General features: G+C 36.1%; 1 protein-coding gene across 1 annotated transcript in view; it reads left to right on the forward strand.

The window, feature by feature from the left end:
- LOC109839242 (ubinuclein-1-like) overlaps positions 567-23307 on the forward strand; it is a 34914-nt gene continuing 12173 nt past the window's right edge. The window contains exons 1-8 of the mRNA XM_020407670.1: positions 567-632; positions 3612-3698; positions 3783-3875; positions 4903-4979; positions 7531-8149; positions 9978-10077; positions 10170-10279; positions 17830-17916. Coding sequence (XP_020263259.1) covers positions 567-632; positions 3612-3698; positions 3783-3875; positions 4903-4979; positions 7531-8149; positions 9978-10077; positions 10170-10279; positions 17830-17916 — 1239 coding nt within the window. The remainder of the gene's footprint in view (positions 633-3611; positions 3699-3782; positions 3876-4902; positions 4980-7530; positions 8150-9977; positions 10078-10169; positions 10280-17829; positions 17917-23307) is intronic.

The following is a 23307-nucleotide window of genomic DNA, read 5'->3' on the forward strand; positions in this document are numbered from 1 at the left end:
ACTGGCCGCGTCCCACCTCAATGACTTAGATTCGTAGCTTTTTGGGACTAACAGGATATTATAGAAGATTTGTCAAGGAATTTTCCCAATTAGCAGCCCCTTTAACTATCCAATACACAATAAACATAAAGTGATGAAACACAAAAATAAAAGAGAAATTTAGATGTGTATTTATTTAGTTAGATAATTTTTGTTCATTACATTTTGTTTTAACTTTCTTTAAAAACCTATCAACCTTCATAAATCTATGAGATTATGAAGAAAAATGCTAAAAGGAAAAATTTTCAATCATCCGGGGGGTAGATATCAGTAGGACAAATGAGGAGGAAGTAGAAAATTCTCTTTTTCCTTTTCAATTTCCAGAAGGAAGGAGGAGAGAAATGAGGATTTTGTGGGGAAAAGAAACTTGAGGGCACTTTAGTAATTAACTGGTAGGGTAAAACCCTAACCCAGGCTCAGTCAAGCAACCACACGTTAAATCAAATTGAAGGACCTAATTGTAAGAAATTGGATGATTTGAGGGATCGTTTAGGAATTTCCATGATATAGAGGACTAATTTGGAAATATGAAAGATACTGAGGGACCAAATATTGGAAAAACAAAAAAGAAAAGGAACGATGGTACGGTTAAGGTCAGTGAGTATCATCCAACGATCCCGCGCACGGCGACCGCATTCCTTTCACAGACGAAGCTCCATCACTTCATCCCCTTCCTCTCGATCTTCCCCCATCTTCCCTCCCAATGTTTTCCCCAAATCCCTGAAACCCTAGAATCAAATCAAACCAGAAGGCGAGATCTTTCCCCTCCCTCGTCTATGGACGAGGACCAGAGGCCGGCCCCGCCGCCGCCGGGCCTAGGGTTTCCTCCGCGCCGCCGCCGCCGAGCCCGCGCCCCGTCGGCGCGTCCTACAGCCTACCGCCTCAGCCTCTTCGGCGAAGATTCGAAGGAAGGCGCTGTCCGTCGGCGAAGCGGCAGTGTGTTGGCGGTCGAGCGTGAAGCCTCGAGGAAAGACGATCGTTGTTCATGGAAAAGAAGCTAGGCTCAAAGAGGCCGGAAGAAGGGAGCGGCGAGACCTAATGATTCGCCCCTGGCGGTTCGCGGCGGGCGGCTTCTGCTGCGAGTAGTGATTTTGGTTTAGTTTGATTCTGAATTGGTTTTTGTTTCAATTGTTTGCGGTTAGGGTTTTTGTTCTAGGGTTTCGTTCTGTGTTTTGTTGCTAATTAGCGAAATTTTGGAAATTTTCGGTTGTTTGGTGTGACATCTGAGCTTAAAGTCAGAATGTTGTTCAGATATGGGCTATGTATATGTACATTGGCATTGCCTGACCTTAATGTTGGCAATGCTAACCCGTTAATTGAGTATTGTTTGGACTAGTATATGATGATGTTTTCATGCAAGATGTGGCTGGATAGCTAAAATGGGGAATTTGGGATAGACTATTGTGCTACAGTGGAGTTGATGATCAAGTTAGTAAGCACGCTTGTAGGATTTTTGTTTCCCCACAGTGGTTGTGGTACTTGATTGTGCTTCCATACACTTAGCCAGTTAATGGAAGAACTTTGTCTGCGGGATAAATGCACGTTAGACATGCTCTTGGTGGTAGGTTGCAATAATTTAACCATTGCATAACCCTAGTGACAGCGAAGACCTAAAAGTTGAACTCTCTATGCAGTTTCCTTGATGAGAGTTCGTGCATGATTACCACACTATACTCATTTAGGTATATAGTGGAAAGTGAATATTTATGTAAGGAGATGGAAAACCCATTCTGTACTGACAGTTGACAGTAACATACTGAGCGAATACTTCCATATAGAATCTCAATCCATATAATTTCAGGCTAATAGAGTTTTTTGTACATAATAATTCCTATGAACTCAAGAGTAAATCCTATATAGCAATTTTGAGGGTGAAATCATGCAAAAATTGAATAATTGGGCATGTTTAGGCGGAAATATAAAATGCGTTACGTCGTGAGACATTCTTTGGCATACAGCATATGGTCATCTCCATGCTTCAAAGTAATGGGAATATAACACAATGGCATACCAGCCACAATGAATGTAGTTTTATTGTAAGATATGAAAAGTATAGTTGTCTAGCGTACCTTGTTTCTTCATATCCTGCTTGGATCTAGTTGGCTGCTCTTTAGGATTAGGATTCTGTACTTTTCACCCCTATAGTAGGTCCCCCCCTTGGTGTTTGACGTAATATAAATATTTAAAATAAGCATGACAGCCCGTATGGGATAACATAAGTGAAGTACTGTTCAATAATATTGTGCAATAGTATCTATCGATCATTGAGGATGAACAACTGTTGCAATCTTTAGCTTTATAGTTATTTGTTCAGCAATGAGTCGTAACCCATAATAACATGATAGCTTTTCAGTACAAATGAAGTTAAAGTTGATTTAATTTGCAAAATTAATCTTTGTGGTCAACAAATCTTGCAGTCCTTACCATACTTGTGTTTCTAACCCGTAGCATGCTCATGACAAGAAAGAGGTTGCAAGTGCTTTGGCAAAATGGTTGCTATTTTTCATAGTTTTTTATATTCATCAGCTTGTCCTCCAACATGAAGAAGAAACACAGATTTGCAATGCTTCCTTTACCCCAGACCCAAACAATATACATTCTTCGATTTTAGATTAATGGATAGGTTACTAGAGGGACCAAATAACCCGTGACTTAATGGTCTTACCGTAACACTATAGATCAATAGGCATGCTTAAACCCCTTAGTGGATTTTTACTTGAATTCTTGGAGGGCCAACAACTATTAAATCTATATTGAATCTTGTAGTCAACATAATATATATGAGGAGATTAGTTGGGGAAGCATGTGAACCTTTTTTTGTCTCTTGGCTATTTTCATCTTAATCCTCATCCTTGGGAAAATTAAGATTTCTTTCTGAAGGATACCAGTGTGTGAATTATTTCGTTTTCATGGAAATCAAACCTCTGTAGGATATATATATATATATATATATATAAGCCAAACAACTAAATAGATACAAACGAGTTCATGATGTGTTTATATATATAAGCCAAACAACTAAATAGATACAAACGAGTTCATGATGTGTTTATGATACATAGAGTTCTATTGATTCCTGCTACTATACTTAAGTTTTAATCTCCGAGCAGGGAGTAAAAAGATGGCTGTGCTTGAGGATTTAGGCAAGATAGCATTTTCATGTTAAGAAGATCCTCCTCGTCAATTCTACATTATTGGCTTACATAACTGCTTACTAATATTGGCGAGCTGTACAGGGTGAACTCACACATACAATTATGAGTAACTATGTTTGTTTGCTTGAAACTGTGCTCTACACATGCTTGCCTATCATGGGTGTTTGTTATTGTATATTGACATGTGTATGATTTGTTGTTGAAATGTCATGATTTTACCTGTGTCAATATCTTTTTTTCATGCAATAACATTGGCAGAAACAAATAAATCTTTATTCCAGGTTTTGGTAGGGTTATTTGAAATATTTTTCTGCAGACAGCTTATGTCAATGACTATCTCATCTGTTACTTCTTTTTGTTTTTTTAGTTTTAGCTATAGGTTATTAATTTATACCTAACTTCCCTTTTGATTTATAGGTTCAACCTCTAGAGGGTGAAATTCAGGATGCACAACCCTCGAGCCGTTTCAACGCTGTAATTGAGAAGATTGAGCGCTTGTACATGGTAACAATATGTTAATTTGTTTTATTCTTTGTAATTGGAGAGGATTTTGATTTAGCAGCATTATTAAAAGCAATGTCAATCCAGGGCAAGCAAAGCAGTGATGAGGAAGAACTTGATGATATCCCAGATGATGATCAATACGATACTGAGGATTCATTTATTGATGATGCTGAATTGGTTGGTAGTTAAATTTTTTTGTTTTATCATTTTTTGCCATGTCCTTGGTGGTTTTAGTTTTGATATCCCCTGGACTATGTTGCATGGTTACGGGTGTGGGTATCAGCACGGGTACGAGATATGAGAAGTTGTAAAAGGTAGGGTACGAGGACACAATTATATAAATATTTAAATACACAAATATTATACATTGAAATTAATAGTTTGCATGAGATTAAATATTTTTTTATTCATGTGTGATGAGAATTAAATTCCTATAAATTTTTTATGTTTTTTAATTATGTGGATTATAAATTGTAAAAAACGCTCGTTTTTTGAACTAGACACCCAACGACCTTTAAAAACATAGTTTGGAACCCAAGTACCCAACTAATTTCAACAAGCGGAAGTGTGGGATTTACGTCTAGGAAATGCTTGACAAGTGTTCTAAATTATAACATGCATTGTTTAATTGAGTGTATGTCTGAATAAATGTGTGCATGTATGCAAGGAGTGTCCAAGGAGATTGGGTACATGTATTGGGTACATGTATGGTATGTGTCAGGTATGGTTACGCCTTCAAGATAGAATTACCTAGTCCCTTGGACAATTTCAGAATCCAGAAAATTTAGTTATCAAATATCAATTTCAATATAGGATAGTTGCTTAGAAATCAGTAAATTTTGTTTCTATAGAAAAATTTTCATTACTTCTTGCTTATCTGGTGCACCTTTTCCATTTAATTGCCATGCCTATTGAACAAAGTTATTCGCTTCAAATTTTTTTTTTTTTTGGGGGTGGGGGTTGGTTCCTGTGGACACAATTTTGTGAGGCTCCATGAAACCAAAAATGCTAAAAATAGTTTTGGAGCATATAAGGACAACTAAAATTATCGCTAAATAATTTGCCCCAACCTTTATTAACTAAACTATCATAATTTATTCCATGACATCTCTATACTCAATACGTCACATTTAATTCATTATGTAGTTGCTTCTCAACATTGGGTTAGTTGTGCTGCTAACACAGTATTTTGCTAATATTACAGGATGAGTATTTTCAGGTTGACAAATTGTCAACCAAACATAACGGATATTTTGTCAACAGAGGGAAGCTGGAAAGGGTGTAAGTTGTCTTCTAACCTTTCTTAATTTTTTATGAATTCTTTTTGTAGGGAAGTTCAAATATATGCTACATGATTAAGTGGTACCATGGGGTCTTTGTGCAAGTATTTCTCATTTCAAGAATTATAATGTCCAGAAATCTTAGTATAAACTTCAAGAATTATAATTTCCGGAAAACGTGGTGTAAGCTTTTTAATTGGTTTTTTATTACTCATATTTCTTTGTTCTTTATGTTTTTAAAGAAGGGTGATGCCCTACGTGGCCTTTCAAGTATCTATAAAGGGTGAGAATTTTAGTGTTAGCTTGAGTACAAGCAATGTTGTAGTTTTGGAAGTTCCTTTTACTTGTCACTCTGTAACAGATCTGAATGTACTGAAGGCTAGCAATGTGACTATAAAAATGAATAATGAAATTATGAATATCAGGTTCTAGTTAGTAGAAAATAAGCCACTTTAAATTAAGATAATCCTGTCCTGGATACTCAACCCCACCCTCCTCCCTCTTCCTCTCCATCATCATCATCATATAATTAATTGACTCCTTTTCTTCTGATGAATTTTGAATCAATGATTCAATTTTCTTCTTTGGGGATTCTGTCTTTTCCAATCTTTATTGAATTGACAGGGATTAGATAAATACATATGTCATAATATAAATGCTTATTAAGTAGACTCCCACTTGCTTACCATGCTTGCAGCATAACTTGTATCGAAGTCAAATTTTATTAACAATTTCTTTTTAACTGGTTAACCATGATCAGCGATGAGTCCATGATTGTTTAGTTTTTTTGGTTTTTTTTTTTTTTTTTTTGGGGGGGGGGGTGGGGGAGTGTAGGGTCCTGGATGAGCAAATAAAATCAAGTCTGTTATCGGATAAATCATTACTTCTGTTTTACAGTTCCAAAAAATTTGTCATCCATAAAATTGACGTGATAAAGGTTCTAGTATAACTCAACTATCCTAACAAGTTATGAAAACTCCATTCAGAAGCTAATTAGTTAAGAAAAAAATAATTTAAAAGCTAATAAGTTACACAAAATTGATGGTACATAAATTTTAATATTAATTTAAAGCTAATAAGTAATAGGTGAAAAACAGAATCAAATATCGCAAAATCAAAGTACGGGGTTTACAATAGTCACCCCATGTTAACCTTAATCCAGTAAATTGTTCTCACACCCAAATAATAAGAAAACCATGATTTTTCTAATATGCGTGCTCTCTTTTCTCTGAAACAACAGAGATTTTCTACTACTCAAGGATTTTTTAACAAATAAATATCCTCTGATAAAAACTCATGTTTAGTGGGCTCCACTATAATTCTTATAAGAATTCTATCCTCTTCCAACTAAATACGTGAAGGGTATTGGGCCTTTTTTTGTTTGCTGCCCCTTGTGCTTCTTTTGTTAGTGAAAAAAGGACAATTCTTTGGTAATCTTTGCAAAAACATATGCTTCAACTGAAAAAAGGATTTCAGTAGACACTAGTTCTAGTAGTATTGCTATTATTGTTGATTCTATGTTAAGATGACAATTCTATATGAAGATTAAACTCCATTTACGTAAAGAAAACATTGTAAATATTAATGACAAATAACAACATTGTCATTCTACCCCCATGATCCTCCCTTGAATTTTGGAAAGTAAAGTGTTGAAGTTTAGTTTTTTTAAATAAATTTAGTCGTTCTCTAAAAACTTGATCCCAACTTTTCTTTGTAATTTGTGTAGCGGTTTAAACCCGATGATGAAAGGAATTTACTGATTTTAAGAGCTTTAGAGATGTCTCAATTTGCAATTCTTGTCCTATGCTTACAAAGTTCCGTTAGCTGGATATGGATGAGAAATGTCATCTTTTTAGCAGAGAGTTTCAAGTTCAGATAGTTTTTGTAAGTGATCACATCTGAGCATGACAGGTGCTTTTAGTGAATGTATTAGTTTTGGGTAATTTTACATTTACACATACAACAACTACAAACCCTGACAGTTCTTTGTAAGAAAAGTGTATGAACGATTGGTCATATGTGTCCTATGGAATTCATTAACTATTGCTCATTTTGTTATTTCCTCTCTAATTTTCTTGAGAGCATATGACATGGGAGGAGAGACGGTATTAATTGTGGTTCATATGACACATTGCTAGAATTCTATTAGCACACAAATATTTTGGGCATATCTCTTGTAATGTTAAGTGGCATCACCTGTTTTCTCTTTGATAGAAAATTTTCATCTGAATATCTGATTTCTATTAATGCCATCTGTCTCTACATGCCTTCGTAATGTATTATTTCGTTTTTTTCGTAATTTATCATATTTGAATATTACTCTTTTTATTGTTATTTTTATGAAGATTGACATACAAAAAGTTGTCAACTAGCTATCATACGTTTATCCATCAGCTTTTATGCTTTTGGTACTGAATTTTTCATCTATTCATGAGAAACATTTGCCACTTCTACCCATCAAAACTTGTCAACTGGCTATACTTCGTAGAAAAAGGAGTAAAAGAATATTGGACTAGTTATAATATATTTTTTTATGCTTTTGCTCACTCCAGAGAACCTAGTTCATCACCTAATCTGGCGCCAAAGAATAGAAAACGAAAAGATTCAATAAAAGTCAATGCTGAAACTTGCCGTGAACATGTTACAAGTGATGCAATGGTTAAGGGCAATGTACGGATGAAAGCTGCAGCAAGAAGTGCACCTTTGATGGAAAAGAAATTAGCAAGTCCCGATGAAATGCAGACTGCCTATGAAGAATATTATCAAGAAAGGAAGGTTTTGAAAAATAAATCAAATTCTTTTACAGGGAGCTATAAAAGAAGGTCTGCGGATTCTATGACCAATTTAAAAAATACTTCACCTGTCAGAATATCAAAAGATGTTTCATCGCTATCATCTGAATGGAAGGATCTTGACAAGCACAAGGCAGGGGTTCTATTGTCTCGGGACCTTTCACACAAATCAAGACTAATAAATGAATCAGTTGAAAGTGCATATCACTCGTCTCGGGATAGAGCTGTTTCTTCTCAAGCTGAATCACAATCCAGGAAGTCCATAAATTGTGAAAATGAAGCCGAAGTATCTACCAAAATACGTAGGAAGGAAAGATACAGAACTGATGTATTTCCTATTACAGATTCTGCTGTGGGTGCATATCCTATGCAAGCAGCTGTGAGTTATTCTTGTAAATTTAGAAAATCAGGAATTCTCTTATGGAGATTTTCTTAAATCAAACTTTCAGTCTGTTTTCTCTTTCATTTGCTTTCATTTTCTTTCAATTTTATATCTGATATTTTATTTCTTGATATGATAAGGCATACTATTTCTGCATAATATTAGTCTCAATTATTTATATTCGAAATATCTGCTTTTATTGTCTTATTTCTTGATATTTATATTAGTTTCAATTTTTTTCCTGATATTATATTTCTTGATATAATAAGGCATGCTTCTCTCCTTAAAGTTAGCCATATACTAGTTCTTTTCCTGTAATTCTTAATACAAATGTCTAATACCATTGAGCTATGCTGTGTAGTCAAGCTCTCTCGATATCATTTTACAATTTTTGCATGTCAATCTATCTACAATTCTAGTAAGAAATAAACATGTTTAGCTATTGTTTAACCCACGAAATGGTCATCTCTCTTTTCAAAATATGCATTTGCTATTATAAAATCATATGATAATGCAAAATTCAAACTCACACCTTCCATACCAATTCTTTTCTTCATATCATGTATCCTTACATATCCCTTTCACTGATATCTAGTATACATAATTTGTCTCCATTAAGAATTCCATCTACTGTTGCATCCAATGTTACCAAAATTCCATTTTAACATTTTCAGGCAAACCTATATGTGTGGCATAAGCACTAACTATATTATTTAACTCTAGACCTTATAAAATATTTATTAGCTTTATTCTATCTCCAACTCTTTTAACATCTACAACATGTTCTTTTAATGTGTTATTTATTCCCACCTCATGACTATCTATTGCCTTTTCTATATACCAAAATTTATACCAATTTTACATCTAGTATTCTTAATCCTCTAGACTTATCACCAGTCCATTTTTTTCCTTATAGACAAATTATATTAATCTTTCTTCTTATCAAGATATCTACCCCTTCCATCATCTAATGCATTTTCTCCGATGATCACTGAAATGAAATAGATCATCTTTTTCTTGTTCTAATTAAATACTTTCGATCCTTAGGAATTCAAATTAATCATCAAGATTCAAGATTTTAGGGAACTACATGCTACATGGCTCTTTCGCTCCAGGTGCCTCATAGTTGATGCATTTCTCTTGAGAAAACCTTTCATCTTTGATCTTTCGTCTTCGACAAATTCTTTCATATGGAGAGTTTTTTTTGCAATTACTCTTTGGTTTCATGTTCTTAATTGATAAGGTCCTTAATGTAGGTCTCTTCACCTGCCAATTTGGCCTCTTAGGGTTTATGATACACCCCTTTGTGCTGATAGTTTCTTTGGTGGGGACCTTGCACCTAGTAAAGGGTTGTTTCCAAATTTATGGCACTAAAATTTGTCCAATCTTCCATCCTACTTTGTGCTCCATACTCAAATTTGTTATGTGTTGCTCATCCTTTGGCAAATTCTTTGGTGCCGTATGCAACTTACAAGACTCCTTACAACTAAAGCATCACATGTTACATGTTTTTAGTGCATTTTGCCAACTCTGGCAGGGTTGTTATTCAAATTATGATAAATATTTTCTTCCCTAAACAATGAGCAATGTCACAGGTGTCTCTGGTAGAATTCGTTTGGTATATTAAGTGCAATCTTATCCCTTTTTATGTTAAATAATGCTAAAAGTATTAAATATCAATATATCTGAGATGGCGTAAATTCAAGTGGCTGTTTCGTATTACTTATCTAGCTACTGGCTTGCTATAGTAGTTTCCTAAATGCATGACACTATTACATGTACATCATGAACTGTTCCGTCACATTACTTTTTTTATATTTTACAGCTACCTTCATCTAGGCGGGTGAAGGACGGTTCTGCTCTACGACCTAAAGGCACTACGCTAGAGAGGGCCATTCGTGACCTGGAAAAGATAGTTGCATTATGTAAGTTCTCTGAGGATTGTTAAGTGCTGTACTTAATAGGCAGGATTTTACGTTCTGTTGATAGCTCGATTAATTGAAAACTTTGTTTTCAGACAGACCACCAAAGCTCGATATCCAAGAAGCTGATAACTCATCCCAACTAGTGAAAAGGAGGTTGCCTCAAGAAGTAAAGCAGAAGCTTGCTAAAGTTGCTAGGTTATCGGTAAAAATGCTAAATACCTCATCTTTTATATAATGCGTGAGCTAGTATTCTTCAACCTTGTTCATATTTTCATCTATTTAAAACTTCGTGTTCTTGCAATATGCTCATGATTGTTTGGTCTGTACCTTAACTTCTTTAAATTAATAAGTTTAACTTCACTTGATGGTTTCCATGTCTGTATGAACTCCTCACTACAAAGCTGAAGCTTTTGATAACCGAGTCTGGTTGCTGTTTCTTAGCTTTCAGATTAGACTTAAGTAATGCACTTATATTGAAAGACAACATTAGTTGGAACTTTTCAAACAGTGAGATTACCTTTGAATACTGGTTCAACATTTTACCTTTAAATACTGGTTCAACATTCCGTCAGTTACAATGCTGCTATAGGACTCTTTCGTTGTTCTTTAGTTCAATGTACATTTTTCTTCATTTTTACATTTGGTGATACTTCTGTCTGAGACTTAGAATGCTAAGTAGTTTTACAATGTTTTGGTAGATGGTATTTATTTGATGTATTCTATACTGAAATCAAATTAACTTTCTATATTTTGATCCTATATACGTATGTGTGTCTATATGTATAATACTATAGCGATAGTAAATGATGCCTATCGTGTCTCACCATGGTGTTGTTTGTTGTGTTACTGACATGGTACACATCCAAATGACCTACAGTTCAATTACAATGCTATTATACCTTCATCTCTCTCTCTCTCTCTCTCTCTCTCTCTCTCTATGTGTGTGTGTGTGTGTAAAGACCTATTTGCTGGTTACGGTGTTGCTATACCTCTTTCATTTTATTCATTGCACATTTTTCCTCATTATTTTTTTATATATAGTAATCTTTCTGTCTTAGAGTTGGACACACTAACTTGGAAACAACCTCTCCAAATGTGGGGGAAAGACTGCGCACATCTGACCCTCCGTACAATGGTGGGAGCCTTGTGAACTGGGTTGTCCTTTACTTGGAACCAATAAATAGTCTTACTATGTGATGTTAGATAATATTTTTTGATTTGTTGGTATATTAAAGTCAAATTTTCCCTGAATAACTTTCTATTTTCATCTTATATGCGCATGTGCGTGTCTATACTCATAATGTTAAGAAAGATAAGAAAGTTTTGGTCCTCGCTGTCTCTACTGAAGAAGGAAACAAAAAAGCATTTGAATCATCTTTTGCAATTCATGCCCCAAGGTTATGATTCAGTTAATGAATTTGGATGTTAATAGATTATTGGAAAGTTTTTTAAATAGATTTTCTTGTTTGATCAGACCTGCTCAAATCCTACTACCCTGAAACGGGTTGGGTTCATTTCCAGTTTGCTTTATTCTTATGCTAGTTTCTCGCATATGATCCTTAATATTTCTTGCATCTCATTGGCTGTGCTCATTTCTTGTCCAATCCTATTACTTTAGAGAAGATGTAACAGAGAGGAGATTTTGCTTATGTTTTATACATATTTTAAATTGCAAGCTATGTGAAAGCCTTAACAATACTTTTCAGGATTAAAAAAGTCTAGGTGCATATAAATATCCCTTTTATTGTTCTTTTTCTACTTGTATCATTCTCTTATATGTGTTTTTGCATCATGATTTTTATCTTAATATTGCTTTATTCAGCTTTGAATTTTACTAATGACTGAACCCAAAACTTGAAACTTGAACCCAAATCTGCTTAAGACTGACACTCCTTGATATAGCTTGAACCAAGACTGAAGGTGTTATGTGCATTTTAGAAACTCTAAAATGGTCCAGATGTTATTTGTACTCCAACTGACCAACATAGTTCTTTCCTTTTTCTCTTTTCCCCTCTATGTCATATCTGACACCATATTAGTTAGAATCCTGAGTTAGAGTTGAACTTTCTTTCTGATAGTTGAATAGTATTTCTGATAAAGACTTGTGTGAGAAATAGGAAGGCAACTTTAGACCATAAAGTAGTTATAGTAACTGCTATAAGCTATAAGCTCAAGGTGAAAGGAGTCAGTTGCATCATGGTGTTTAAGGGACTATAGGGGACACATGAGATGGGGTTAGGGGGCACTCGTACAAAGGTGATGTTTGTTTTTGTTAGAAGAGAGTATGAGTATTAGTTTAGCATTAGTTTAGTCCCACATTGCCTGTGAGACTAATTTGTAACTAATCCATCTCTATAAATAATAAAATATAGAGTGAGGAAAAACTCTCCCAAGAAACTCTTCTCTAAATCTTAACATGTTATCAGAACCTATCCCTTAGCCCTAATACTAATCCAAACTCCTAAGCCTAACCCTAACCCTAACCCTAGGCAGACGTCTTTTTCCAAACCCTATCCGTCAAAACCCTAGCCGCCTTATCGTCCTCATCTTTCTCGTCCTCGCCATCGTCATCGCCCTCATCTTCCTCGACAACTCCTCGTCCTCGTCGATCCGATCCACGTCCACGTCCACGTCCTCGTACTCGAGCTTCTCTCACCCGACGCGACAACTCCTACCCGACGCCGCTCGTCGTTGATGATCGCCGCCACCATGAGGCCTTCGCTTGCCACTGCCATGCTCGCTGCTCGCCGCTCTATTTGTTTTTGGATCTGAATTAGATCTGCGAGTTGTCCTGTAAAAAAAGAAAAAACACTTTCGGGTTCCATCTTAACCTTCGGGTTCTTGATCTTTAACCTTCGGGTTTCATGTTAACCTTCGGTTTCTTGCACTTTAACCTTCGGGTTCAAAATTAAACCTTTAGGTTTTTGGACTTGTTCAGCCTACTGGCTAATTCAAGACTTATTTTCTTGAACTTGGACATACTTTGACTGTTTTCATTTTGGAGTACAACTTATGGAGGGTATTGTCTTGAATTCTACTCGTCTGTTTCATGATGGTCGGATTTGAGGAACTCAAGAATTTTGAGTTAACGGTCCAGATGAAAGTTTTGGAGATATTTTCTGATAGAATCACTGACCGGAAACTTGATGAAATTAACTATTTGCAGTGAAAGCGTGTTATTAAAATCTATGTGGCAGGCCGAGGCAAAACTAGCCATTTGTTGACAGACCCTCCCACTCCGACACCGGAATCGTGTCCTCTTACATCAACTTCTTAATACTATGCAGCCTAAAATTCATGATTTAGTTCCTCATTGTATGACAGTGAAGGAACTTTGGTGTTTTTTGCAAGATCTCTATGGGGATAGCAGCAATATTAATCGGACATATGAAGTAATTCAAGAGCTGTTCCATAAAAAAATAGGATGATAAACCTATGGATGATCATTATGGTGAGTTCAATCGTTTGATTGAGGAATTTCGTCAAATTTTTCCTATTACTCGGGATGTAAAACAAATACAGAACCAATGGAATAAACTTATAGTACTCACCTACTTGGGCATCTTAGATTCTATTTACTACTTTGCTCGATCACAAATCATGGGGAGTTCCGTCATTAGTTCTCTGGCTGAGATTTATCACTTTCTGAAGAATGTTGTTCTTACGCAGCCACTCACATCCACTGCGGATCGCTCTGCGCTTGCCACTCAGGGTTAGCAGTCTTATGGACGAGGAAGCTATACTGGTGGTCTTAGAAGAGGTAGATGAAACTTTGAAGGGATAGGAGGTTACTACACTGGTCGTTCTTGAGGCCGAGGTGATCAATGAGGTGGCCGTAGAGGTCCATCTCAAGGCAGACATGCTCATGGCGACGACTCAGTGAAGATTTGTAACTACTGTCACCATCCAGGACATCTCAAATATAATTATCTTGAATTAGAAAAAAAGGCCAATGGTGCTTACATGACTGCTCAGGACAACCTTACTTCATTTGATAGTAAAATTCAACCATAGTCACTCTTCCATGATGCGGAGCTGCAGCGTCAATTTCAGTAATTTTAATTATTTCAGCAGTACCAAAATTCACAAACATCGTCTTCCTCTTTATCCGCTACTCTCAAAAGTGCAGGTGGCCCTTTATCTTTACTTACATCGTCTTCGTCTTATACTTGGATTATAGATATACGTGTCACTGATCATATGACTGGGAATCAAGGTATCCTGTCCTCTTTCTCTTACATCTAATTCAGTTATATTAGCTGATGGTTCACGTACACCTGTTCAGGGTGTCGGCAACACCAATCCTATCCCGAGTCTTCCCCTTTCCTCCGTATTCTATCTTCCTAGTTTTCCTTATAACCTTTTATCTGTTAGTAAGATTACTAAATTACTCAACTGTACTGTGACATTCTTCCTCACACATTGTGTCTTTTAGGACCTGGTCACGAGGAAAACGATTGGGACGGGACATGAGCAGAACGACTATTATAAACTGGACTTGGACGTCAAACATTTAGCTTGTATTGGAAACTCATCAGCTCTACAATACCACTGTCAGCTAGGGCATCCCTCTCTGTTCTCATGCTTCTAAATCCTTAGTTCAAATCTCTTTCCTCATTAGAGTGTGAGTTGTGTTAACTTAGCAAACATCATCGTGTCTTATCCTAATCGAGTCAACAAGAGGGCTGCTAATCCATTTGATATTGTTCATTCTGATGTCTGGGGATCATGCCTAATAACTTCTAAATTGGGATTTCGATACTTTGTCAGTTTTTTGGATGATCACTCTCATGTTACTTGGATTTTTCTTCTCAAATCTAGATCTGAAGTCTTTTATACTTCTAAACTCTCTTGTTTTAAAAAAGTCAATCAATTCAAGACTTCGATAAAAATTTCTCGATCTGATAATGCAAATGAATATTTGGATGATAACTTCACTAGTTTCCTTGAACAACATGGAATCCTTCATCAGTCTTTTTGTGTTTACATTCCTCAGCAAAATGGAGTTGTTGAACCAAAGAATAGGCATCTCCTTGATATTGCTCGGACCTTGCTACTCCATCGCCGTGTTCCTTAAGATTTTTAGGGGGAAGCTATCTTAACAATATGTTATTTGATTAATTGAATGCCCTCTTCTGTTCTACAAGATAATTTTTTTCAAAGTTCTGTACTCCAACAATGATCTCTTTCAGCTTCCTCTAAAGATTTTTGGCTCTCCGTGCTTTGTTTATAATCACAATCCAAACAAAAGTTTGACTCTTGGTCTATTAAAGGCATTTTTCTTGGCTACTCCTGAAAACATAAATGTTATAAGTGTTTCTGTCCATCATTCAATCATCTTATGTTATCTACTGATGTAACGTTCTTTAAAGATAAACCCGATCATTCTAGTTCTCCATCTCCATTATCATTGGATGAGTATGACTATTTAATCCTGTAAGAGTCATTGGTTAACGGTGGTGATTCATCCGTCGATAATACTATTTGCGCTACTGGCAAAGATTCAGCTAGGTTTAACGACCCGATTCAAGTTTATCATCGTCGCTCTGCTCCTGCTCCTGTGCCAACGTCGGCCTCAACACCACGTTCTCCGTCCGAAGAACCTGAACTAATAAGTACAAATTTACCCCTTTCTACGGAAGACTTTATTGCACTTCGAAAAGGGTCACGAACTTGTATTCAACATCCTATTTCTAACTGTCTCCTATGATTGCCTATCCTCTACCTTTCGATCTTTTATTACTCCCCTTGACTCATATTTGGTTCTCAAGAATGTGTCAGAAGTCCTGTCTATTCCAGGTTGGAACCAAGCGAAGCAGGACGAAATGAGGGCTTTGCAACAGAATAAGACTTGGGATTTGGTTCCACTTCCATCAGGAAAGCGGCCCGTCGGCTGCAAGTGGGTGTACACTGCCAAGTTGAATCCTGATGGAACTTTGGCACGCCTGAAAGCCCGACTGGTTACTAAAGGCTATTCACAGGTGTATGACTTGGAGTACGTAGATACTTTCTCTCCGGTGATAAAAATAACATCTGTTCGGATTTTTGTTTCGTTAGCAGCGACAAACCATTGGCCACTTAATCAGTTAGACATCAAGAATGCATTCCTTAATGGTATTTTAGATGAGATGGTTTACATGGAGCAACCACCAAATTTTGTTGGTTAGGGGGAGAATGTGAAGGTGTGTAGGCTGAAGAAATCACTCTATGATTGAAGCAGTCTTCGAGAGCCTGATTTGGACGTTTTACATCGGTTATTCAAGAATTTGGGTTTTGTCATGCACAAAAAGATCACTCTGTCTTTTGGCGATTTCAGAATGAAAAACGAATTCTGCTAGTTGTCTATTTGGATGACATTGTAATTATAGAGGATCATGTTTCTGTTATTAACAGCCCGTAGAAGTATTTACAGACACATTTCCAAATCAAAGATCTTGGTTCCCTAAAATACTTCCTAGACATTAAAGTTGCAAAGTCAACGAATGATATTCTTCTATCACAAAGGAAGTATGTTCTAGACATGCTCTCAGAAGCCGGGATGTGAAGATGCAGAAACAGTGATTCTCCAATGGATGTGAACTCAAAATTACTACCAGACCAGGGAAGCTTCTTGAGGATGTTGGGCAGTATAGGAGACTGGTAGGGAAACTAAATTATCTGACGGTGACCAGACCTGACATTACATTCACAGTCAGTGTTGTGAGTCAGTTCTTGTCCGCATGAAGAACTACTCACTTGGGTGCAGTAATGAGAATTTTGAGGTACTTGAAAAAGGTTCCAGGACGAGGAATTCTCTACTCAGATCAAGGACATCAGAATTGCAGGCTTTTCAATGCAGATTGGGCTGGATGTCTTTTTGATAGGAGATCGACTACTGGATATTGTATCTTTCTTGGAGGAAATCTGGTGTCATGAAAGAGTAAGAAGCAAAGTGTTGTGTCTCGATCCAGTGCAGAATCAGAATACAGAGTTATGACAAATGTGACACTAGAAATAGTTTGGATTAGAGATCTATTGACAGAGATTGGTCTCACTTCAGAATGTCCAATGAGTCTATATGGCGATAATGAAGTAGCAATTCACATTGCTGAGAATCCCGTGTTTCATGAGAGAACCAAGCACATTGAAGTCGACTGTCATGTAATCCACAAGAAGCTCGAGGACAAAATCATCACGGCAAAACATGTATCGACGGTACATCAGTTGACAGACATTCTTACAAAACCACTTGGTCGAACACGGGTTGACTTTATTTGTGACAAGTTGGGCATGCATGATATATATGCTCTAGCTTGAGGGGGGAGTGTTAGAAGAGAGTAACTAATCCATCTCTATAAATAATAAAGTATAGAGTGAGGGAAAACTCCCAAGAAACTCTTTTCTTTCCAAATCTTAACAGTTTGCAGCTAAGATGGTCCTTGCCACTATCCATTCTTATATATGTTCTTATGCTCTTTTTCAGCTAGTCTATGTTATCATGTCATTATTATTTAATTGTGTTAATAGTTTTAGTCTTAAATGTTATTTTGATATATATCAGTTCTGGATTATTTGTTTATAAATGTGCTGCCAGCAATAATAATCTTTATCAATGCCATGGTCATTAACCTAAACAAATAGGGGCACCCATGAAAAAAATTTAAGAATCAGTTTCATTCTTCTTGGTATGACACATTTATTCATCATTTAATCTCTACATTTTTTCAATTTGTATCATTTGACAGCTAGAATATAGATCTCTTACTGATGCAGGCAAGCCAAAATAAGATTTCGGAAGATGTCTTAATTGATCGGCTTATGGGTATTGTTGGACATATAGTACAGCGCACTACATTGAAGGTAATCACCATGAAAAATCTATTGTATTATATTGCTTCAATAGATTCCAAAGCTTCTGTTTGATTATTTTATCTTGTCTAGTCACGATGGTGCTTAACCCTTGTACAAATTTGTAATTACATCAAGTTAGTAGTGGGCCTGAGTGGTTTACTGCTAGTTTTAAATGTTCTTGCTCACAATAGAAGTGTACTGTTAGAAAATTGCAATTTAATGGCTCATTCCTAACATTGATGTCCTCTTTTCACATACTCAATGTAATTATTTCTAATCCATGATTTTAGAACGATCTTTATTTCTGTACATTCACTTTTTTTACTTTCCTTTTATATTTCAAAATTTTGCAGCTTTGCGTTTCTTATAACTGAATGATCTGTCATTTTTTCTACCATAGGGTTTACCTGATAGCTTTAAGCCCCTTCAATATTAGAATGTTCGTTATAGAGGCCAGCACAAAGAGGATTGGATATCATAATGCCATTATATGGGGAAAGGATGCATAATTTTGTATGCTGTCACTGTTGAGCAACAACAACGGGAGTTTAATCCCAAAATTTTTGGCCCTACACATGTTATTTTTCCATTCAGTTCTGTCAGGGGTTATTCTTTTTCTTTCGTTCAGTCATGTTAAGGATTTTCTTCAATTAAATTAGTCACTATTGTAACCTTAATTGACTAAATCTAGATTCTCTTTGGTCTATCTCTAACAATGTTCAAAATAATGATAATGCATGCCATAACCCTCACCTCAGGATAATGTACTATGCAATATAAACACATAAATTACATGATCTGTTATACAAAGTTTGTATTCCATATGATATGTAGAAAAACTACATCCAAGACAATTATATAGCAAAATAGCAAAATAATAATCTTAAGAGAAAATAAAATAAGGTACTACATTAAACCTAATCAACTCATGAAAAAACTGTGAAGGACTTTGTATAATGAAGTATGTAATTATGGTACCAGATGTAGATGAATGAAAATGATTGGAATTATAAACCTTACATTTGAGAAACAACCACAATGAAATTAATGGCAAAAAAGAAAAGAAAAGAAAAGGTACCTGCGATGCGAGGCTTTAAGTATTGGATGCCGGGTTCATGTCAAACGGCTAAAATTCATTCGGAAAGCAGAAATTGAGGATATGTCGAGGGATATATATTAGATATCGGACTGTCATATCAGATGGTGTTCATATGTGCAATATAATGTCCTAAATGCAATCTAAATATACTTAATAAATTCAACAATTTAAACATATAAAAAAGTAAATAACATATGATGTTTAGGGTCACTTAACCGATTGTAGAAATTGAAATAGAGGAATTGAGAGAGAGAGAGAGAGAAGACAAAAAGAGAGAGAATGAGAGGAGATAGAAAGAGTGAGATAGAGAGAACAAGAGAGAAAGAGAGAAGACAGGGAAAGAAGATAGAAAGAGAAAGACCGAGAGAGAAAATAATACTCTTTTTGGTGATTTCTCAGTCAAGATTGGAGCTTCGATGGTGGCGATTTAGAGAGTGATGACGAAGGAATGCGAAAGAGAAGAGGAGCGTAGTGGTTTTTGCCCTAATTTGTGGTGCTATCGGGTTGCAATTGGAACGAAGGCTACAAAATGGTCAATAGGGTTTGAGTTTTCGGTACTAACCTCAAAAACACGAAAAGTTACAAACTTAAAACAATTAAAAATGATGTATCGGTCGATTTTTCAAAGCTAAAACCGGCCGATGCGTTCGTAATCTCCCCAGACATGTCCAATAGGGACCTCAAAAGCGCAATGCGCTTTCAAAAGACCAAATGTGTGTCATCCATCTCCTAAATCTGACATTTCAGCTGTCATGTCCGTCATAACGATTGACATTTAAAGCCTTGCTGTAATAAACAAATTATGGCAAGAAAAAAAGCAAATGAAGATTCTGCCTGGTATATTGAGGGGTTTGGAGAACAATAATTATCAGTTTCATCTTAAATGTAAGAAGTTGGCTATCACACATCTGTCCTTTGCTGATGATTTGATATTGTTTGGTAAAGAGGACTTTCAGCCTGTTGTGCACGTTAATTCATGTTTAGATCAGTTTTCAAAAGTTATTGGTTTACAAACCAATTTTTCTGAAAGTGTAGTCTTCTTTGGTGGTGTGGGTGGTGTTAAAGGAAGGATTCTGGAGGTCTTGGGCTTTCAGCAAAAATCATTTCCATATGAGATACATTGGAGTACTATTAGTATAATCGATAATCAAGATTGTCCAGTAAAGAATGTTAGTTTTTCATACGAAGGATGCCTGCCATAATTCCTCTTGGACTTATAGATTTCTTTCTTATGTGGGTAGATTGCGGCTCATCCAATTAGTGTTTAACATTTAGATGTATTGCTCTCAGTTTTTTTTCTACCTAAGAGTGTTTACATGATGTCGATGTTTAGGACCTTTTTGTGGACAAGAAATATTGCTAATAGGTACAAAGCTTTCGTTGCTTGGAATCAAGTGCGTAAGAGTGAAATATAAGGGGGATTGACAATTAGGAGCTTGGTGGAGTGGAATTTGGCTACTCTCTAGGGATAACCTGCCAAAATAACCACCTAGATGTTGAAGCTGACTAAAGATCAGCAACATAAGGCCAACCCACTTTTCAAACCACTCGTTATCGTAATTGGTGCATTTTGTGTTATCTGGATTCAGAGGAAATGTCAGCTCTTTCTCTCGACAAACACGCACTGGAGAAGAACCCTTTCATACTGTGATCGATTTGAAGCATAGTACTGTAAGGGCCTAATTCATGGGTGAGTGCGAGGAATTCTCCTTCGCTTTCTTATCTGCTTCTGGGACAACAACCCGCGTGTGGAGCTCGCTTTTTCCGTTTGCCAGACCCTTTGTCGGGTTTTTTGGACGCTAGACATCGAACTGGTCGTCTTCGTTCTTTCACTCTTGAGGATGCGCTCTACCTTATTTACGGGACTTTTGTTTTGCTTTGCTCTTCTCTTTGTGAACATGTATGAAATATTGCTCTAAAGAATGATAGTCTTTAGATGAAACGTGTGCATGTCTTTAATATGAAAACTCTGATTTTTGGAGTGGTCAAGGGAAAGTTGGAGGGTCTTGGGTTTGAAATACATTGCTATATATTAGAGACAAGTTTAGAGAAGCTTTTGTTGTCGAGAATCAGGTGTACAAATGGAGATATACACATTTAGGGATTTTTTCTATTTACAGTGCTAATGAATTCATCACTTGAGCATAGTGAGGAGGTGGTTGGTTTCCTACAGTATGGGGAAGTGTATGGGGGGTGGGGGGCTTCCTAGCAATTCTTTTATTGCTTGGTTAATAATATTAAGTAGAACTAGAGCAAAAAATTGGATGTGTATATGTGTTCTTTGCAATAATGATGGGGAAAGCAGGGATAATTTGTTCTTTCAATGTGCATATTCTTAGGAGGTTCATAAGGACTGTAATTAGAGGTTGGCTTCAGTTCTTGGAATGATTTGAAAATCTGATTAAAGGAAAGAGGATGATCAACTGCTGAAGGAAGAGATTATTGTAAGCTACCATATATAGAATATGGCAGGAGAGAAACTCTAGGTTGTATAAGTTTGAACTCTAAATCTCTCCCTCCTAACTGGGTTGTTACACAAATGTATAGCAAATATGAAGTGACAATTGAGTAAAAAAGTGTATAGGAGATTATCACATAGGAATTTTTTTGTAAAGATTAGTTGTTGATGCTTGCAGCTTGTAAATATCTAAAGTGAGCTGTTGAACTTTGGAATGCATGGATATAATTATACAATTTGTTGAGCAATGAAAATTTACTCATCTTTACTTAAGGAACAAAGATCTCACTAAGAGATCGAGATTAATGTAGAGAGAGTGATTGAAGAGGGTGAACGCTTCCAAGCTACATAAAACAAATTTCTGGACGTCAACACTAAAGATTATTACCAACTGCTCGTTTTTGTTTCACTTTAATTGTTATTTGAACATAGAGAGAACATGCTCATTGTTGTCAGAAATCGATTACCATTACAAAAGATTGACAATCATCATCGAGAATTGGTTAATATTTTTCAAGAATTGGCTAATTATCAGGAAGTTGGTTTGCTTCGTTAAATAGGTTAGAGTTGTGATTTTTTAAGGGTGGTTAGCGGGATATCACCCACATCATCAAATCTAAAGGGGGTTTGTATATATGAAAATCGCCAGGGTTATAGAAAGCACTAGGCGTTAGGTCTCAGGAAGTTGGTTTGCTTCGTTAAATAGGTTAGAGTTGTGATTTTTTTAAGGGTGGTTGGCGGGATATCACCAACATCATCAAATCTAAAGGGGGTTTGTATATATGAAAATCATCAAGGTTACAGAAAGCGCTAGGCGTTGGACCTAACACCTAGATCCTAGGCAGCTACGAGTTTTCTTTTTTTATTTTTTAATTAGAACTAATATTATAGAAAGCGCTAGGCGTTGGACCTAACGCCTAGACCCTAGGCAGCTACGAGTTTTCTTTTTTTATTTTTTAATTAGAACTAATATTATAGATCGCTAGATGCCGAATTGACGCCTAGTGCCTAGGCGAGCCCTAGGAGGATGAGTTGGAGTTGTTCGTAGTCGGTGGAGGAGGCTTGCTGAAGTTCATTGGAGATTAGAGGATGCAGAGGTAGCAGCGGAGGAAATTACGACTAAGACTTAAGCGGTCCACGCTCTCCTAGGTGCTTCCAAGGGATAGGCGATGACTTATGTACCGCCTAGGCTTAGGCAAGCTAAGCGCTCGTTTTTTAAAACATTGAAAAGCACACTCTACAAAACGCTATTTGTAACATATGTTTCCTAGAAATGCAATATTATGCGAACATTGAGTTTTTTCCTTGTGTTTCTGAACATGTGGCTCTTGTTGTGTCGTATCACATGAAAAAGGATTATGAAGCACATGTTTTTTTAGCAATGATCCTTAGTCATCTCGCTTGTGACGGAAGCAGTTAGTGTTCTCATTTATTCATGATTAAACCACCACAAATTATTCTCCCTTGTTTATCCTTATAATAGGAGGAACCTTAATTTTTTTACTAATGTGCTTATTTCTTATCTTATCTCTTAGTGTATTTCTGCTCATCCATTGTGACATTATCATTGCTACACGTGTGTTCTCATTTATTCATGATTAAACCACCACAAATTATTCTCCCTTGTTTATCCTTATAATAGGAGGAACCTTAATTTTTTTACTAATGTGCTTATTTCTTATCTTATCTCTTAGTGTATTTCTGCTCATCCATTGTGACATTATCATTGCTACACGTNTTTTTTTATATATATATATATATATATATATATATATATATATATATATATATATATAGAGCAAAACTTCTGTCAACTTAAGTGGACGTCCACTAAGTTTCTTAT

This window comes from Asparagus officinalis, chromosome 4 (assembly GCF_001876935.1).
Source record: "Asparagus officinalis chromosome 4, Aspof.V1, whole genome shotgun sequence".
Lineage (NCBI taxonomy): Eukaryota > Viridiplantae > Streptophyta > Magnoliopsida > Asparagales > Asparagaceae > Asparagus > Asparagus officinalis.